This window comes from Rattus norvegicus, chromosome 10 (assembly GCF_036323735.1).
Source record: "Rattus norvegicus strain BN/NHsdMcwi chromosome 10, GRCr8, whole genome shotgun sequence".
Taxonomy (NCBI): domain Eukaryota; kingdom Metazoa; phylum Chordata; class Mammalia; order Rodentia; family Muridae; genus Rattus; species Rattus norvegicus.
The window spans coordinates 62,018,602-62,022,500 of record NC_086028.1 but is presented as its reverse complement, the minus strand read 5'-3'; the positions used below and the strand labels follow the sequence as shown (position 1 = coordinate 62,022,500).

At 52.2% G+C, this 3,899-nt stretch overlaps 1 protein-coding gene across 1 annotated transcript in view; it reads right to left on the bottom strand.

Annotated features, from left to right (window-relative positions):
• Window positions 1-3,220, bottom strand: part of Trarg1 (trafficking regulator of GLUT4 (SLC2A4) 1) — a 20,386-nt gene extending 17,166 nt beyond the window's left edge. Inside the window, exon 1 of the mRNA NM_001039163.2 lies at window positions 2,409-3,220. Coding sequence (NP_001034252.1) covers window positions 2,409-2,786 — 378 coding nt within the window. The 5' untranslated portion in view covers window positions 2,787-3,220. The remainder of the gene's footprint in view (window positions 1-2,408) is intronic.
• Between the last annotated feature and the right edge of the window lie 679 nt (window positions 3,221-3,899).

The following is a 3,899-nucleotide window of genomic DNA, read 5'->3' as shown; positions in this document are numbered from 1 at the left end:
AGGTCCTCATCTTGCAAGGAAAACACTATGCACCGAGCTTTCTATACATTTTTAAAAATTAGGAAAAAGTTTCTACCATAAGGAAAGGATCAATGGTTGAAGAGATATCTATGTTTAACCCAACTTAAATGGGACAAAGTGTAGAATATATGGAAACAGCATGTGGCATCTTATCCATGTGTGTAATTCTTGTGTGTTGTTTTGTTTTATTTGCTTGTATGTTAAGATGGGGTCTCACCATATAACTCTGGCTGGACTAGAACTCACTATGTAGACCAGGCTGGCCTTTAATTCACAGAGATCCTCCTGCCTCTGCTCCCTGCATGCTGGGATTAGAGGTGTGCACAAACACAGCTGGCTGGTTTCTGCTTTTCACTTGGGAGGGAGAGGCAGGCACATCGCTGAGTTCGAGGCCAATCTGGTTTACACAGCAAGTTCCAGGCTAGCCAGAGCTACATATGAGATAGAAGAAGGGGGCGGAGACCCATTAAACCATACACTTTAGAAGGGTGAGTTATATGATATTTGAATTACATTAATAAAGCTATTTAAAAAACCCATTAGAAGATAAATGGTGTATTAGCACACTCTTGTCGTTATAGCACTTGGGAGGCTGAAGTAGAAATAATGTGAGTCTGAGGCCAGCCTGGGCTATATTGCAAGACAGTGTCTCAAAAATTCAAAATTCAATAAATAAATCCCACAGTGGCTTCCCATCCCCCAGATGGGAAGTTCCCTGCAGCACTTAGTGTGACCGCAGAACACACTTAGGTTGGGCTGGGTCCTGCTCTTAAGCACCTGGTAAGGCCTCATCTTAGCCCCACTCCACTCTCTAATGCAGGCCTTGCGCTTCTGCCTGCCTCGCAGATGGATAAATGGGTGGGAGGCTGAGCCACTTGCTCCGGATGACTTAATCCCCTTGTGTTTGTGTCTAGCCTGGGCACTTCTTGCAGGATGTCGTAAGCGCCTGTTTAGAGGCGTCTCTGCCTGGAATGCAGCCCCCAGGGACTCAGTCCTAGTGTTGGGTTTAAAGTTGTACCCTTCCTCCTGGCCCTTCAGAGAAAGAAGAACCAGAGATCCAGTGGTCTCACAGTCTTCGACCCAGCTTCTTTTGGACAAGGACAACTTATTCCATCCCCAATTCCCAGGAGATAATTCTAGAATCTGTTTTCTCCTGAGCCCTTATGTGATTTCCCTTCTGTCTCTCTTCCTGGGGCCTTTCTCTGTAACCAACAACTCTGAAGTCAGCCCAGCCCAGAGCCATTAGCTACACCCTTGAGCCTGGCAAGGTTCCTGAGGGCAGTAGGCAGCATGGGGAGTTTAGATGGGCCCTGCCCAGGACCTGCCTAACCTTGTCTCTCAAATTAAGCCTCTTATACCTGAGAAGTTGCTACTGTCAGGTGGCTCTGGACCACATGGGAACCTAATGGCATGGACAGAGGTGTCTGAAGAAGGATAGGAGGAGTGACCACAGCTCCTAGTGTCAGGATAATCAGTCACTCAGTGGTAGTGACACTCCAAAGGAGACAGATAGTGTCACCCCACTCAGGTCTCTCCATCTGACTGGCCTGGTTTCTCCCCCTGGCCCTGTCCTATCCAGCCCTGTCCATCAGCACACATTCTCTGTAAGATCTTCTGTAAGTAGCCCTACCCAATGGCGTGACTTGAGGACAATGGAAGACAAACTGTTCAGAGTCCTTCAGAAGTGAGGACTAGCACGCATGCACCTCCTTGGCCAGGATGGTCATGTGACTTGTGTCCAGACCTCCAACAAAAGCCAGATAGTGAAATCTGGAAAATCGAGAGATTCATTGTGCATGTCCCAACCCCCAGCCTGACAACTCCCTCCCTTTCCCTCCCCATGTGCCCCAAGGGAAGCCAGGCCCCAGGGCTCCCAGGCAAGCAAGCAGGCTGCTGTGGTTCTTGGAAACAGAGGCTGGTAGAATGCCCAGGTGGCCTAGGAGGCCTGGCTCTCCTTGGGGCATTTGGAACCCTTGGCCCTGTTCGGCTAGTATTCTCTGTTGATACAGAACTACACTTAAACAGTCCCCCACCCCATCCCCACAGTTCAAAAAACAAAAAAAGCAATCAAGACAGCCCTTCCACAGACACACACCATGTTGGCTGTCACTCTCTTCTGCAGAATTTCACTCCGGAAGTACCCCTGAATCCTTCTGCCAGCAGGGGCAGCAAGAAGTCGACGAGTGGTACCCAGAGGCAGACACGAAGAAGGAGCAAACAGAGCTGAGCCTTAGGCTCCCTCTGGAAGGGAAGTCGGGAGATGAGAAAGGATTCCTGCCAAGGCTCCAACACCCGAGGCGTCTCAGCACTTTAAGCCCCTTCCCCGAGGACATGCCTGCCGCACTAAGGTGCCCAAACCCCTTCCCTGAACAAAGCATCGGGCTTACCATGATGGAAAAGATGAGGGGGATGAGGTTGAGGGGCCAGACGGGGCAGAAGCAAGAGGCAATGGCAAGGACCAGGTAATCTTTGGGGGCTTCTTGGTCCTGGGCGTAGGAGGTGGTGACGACGGAGGATGCTCGCCGAGAGCTGGCCCGGGAAGGGGAACCAGAAAGGGAAGGTTGGCGGTGCCCCTCGGAGATGACCTTGAAGGGTAGGCTGTGACCATTCTGCTCCAGATCCAGAGCCCCTGACAGAGACTTGGACAGATTCAAGGCTTGGTCATCCTTGTTCTCCACTTTGGTGAGAAGCTTCTCCATCTCGGGCAGATCCAAGGGTGAGGTGGAGCCTGGGTCTTGAAGCTGAGGCTGCACTGGGTTGGCCATGTTGACTTGGGCCTTGGGTTTTTTCAAGTCCCGATAAGGATAACGTGCTCCAGAGGGTCCTCAGCACCCCATCCGCCAGTCCAGATTTCAAACCTCTGGGTGTGTTTTGCAGAGGGCTAGGGGCTAGCTGGGTGCTGGAAGATTCAGAAGAGCTTCTCAAGGATCTCGGAGTCCACCGCTGGAGCCTGGAGCCGCCTGCTGCTGCTGCTGCCGCCGCTGCTGCTGCTGCCACTGCCACTGCCACCACAACCACCACCTTGGAGCTCTGAGGAAGCTAGAGGCTTCAGCTCCGTTTAAGTTTGAGGCCAACTTTGCTGGAGCTGCTGACTGCACAGATGGGCGGGGAAGCAAGAGAAAGCAGGGAGAGCAAAGAGAAGATTGCTCCTTTCCTCTGCTCTCCAGTGAGTGAGTGTGAAGACGCAGGGAAGCTCAGTGTGTGTGTGTGTGTGTGTGTGTGTGTGTGTGTGTGTGTGTGTGTGTGTGTGTGTGTGTGTGTGTGTGTGTATGCCACACAGCCTCCGTCCCTCTCCCTCCTCCTGGAAATATTTCTCTTTTTCAATTCCCTTCTCCCCAGAGAATCATCCCAGCAGCATCCCGCCTCTGCCCTGGCCCAGCCTAGCTGAGACCATAGGGATCTGGGCCAGCCTCTGGTTTCCTCTGCAGCCTAAGACCTGCTCTTCTGGGCCAAAAGCTTAGATGGTGTAAAAAACAGTAATCACAATAAAGCCTTCTGTTCCTCCTTAGGTGTGTGCTTTCTATCATCTGATAGCAATGCTGGTCCCTGTCCCCTCCAGATCCCACAGAGCCCTTCGCCCTCAACACTTGGGGGTCGAGGGGTTGGGGAGAAGAGACCTGAGGGCATGAGGTTCCTGGGACCTAGTAGGGCTCCCTGCCTGGGTTCCTAATCAGCTCACCAAGGCTGAGGAGGAGGTCTGCGGGGCAAATGCCTCTCTGTCTCTCTCCCGCCCGGCCTTATGGTGCTAAGCTGTGGGCAGAGACCCTCTTGGGATTCCTCCAACAGATGCCAGCTCTGAAGTGCCAGAGGCTCTGCCTGTCTCTCTTCTGTTTCTCATTCCTCCTCTGTTTCTGCCTCCTCGAGTCTCTTCATCTCGC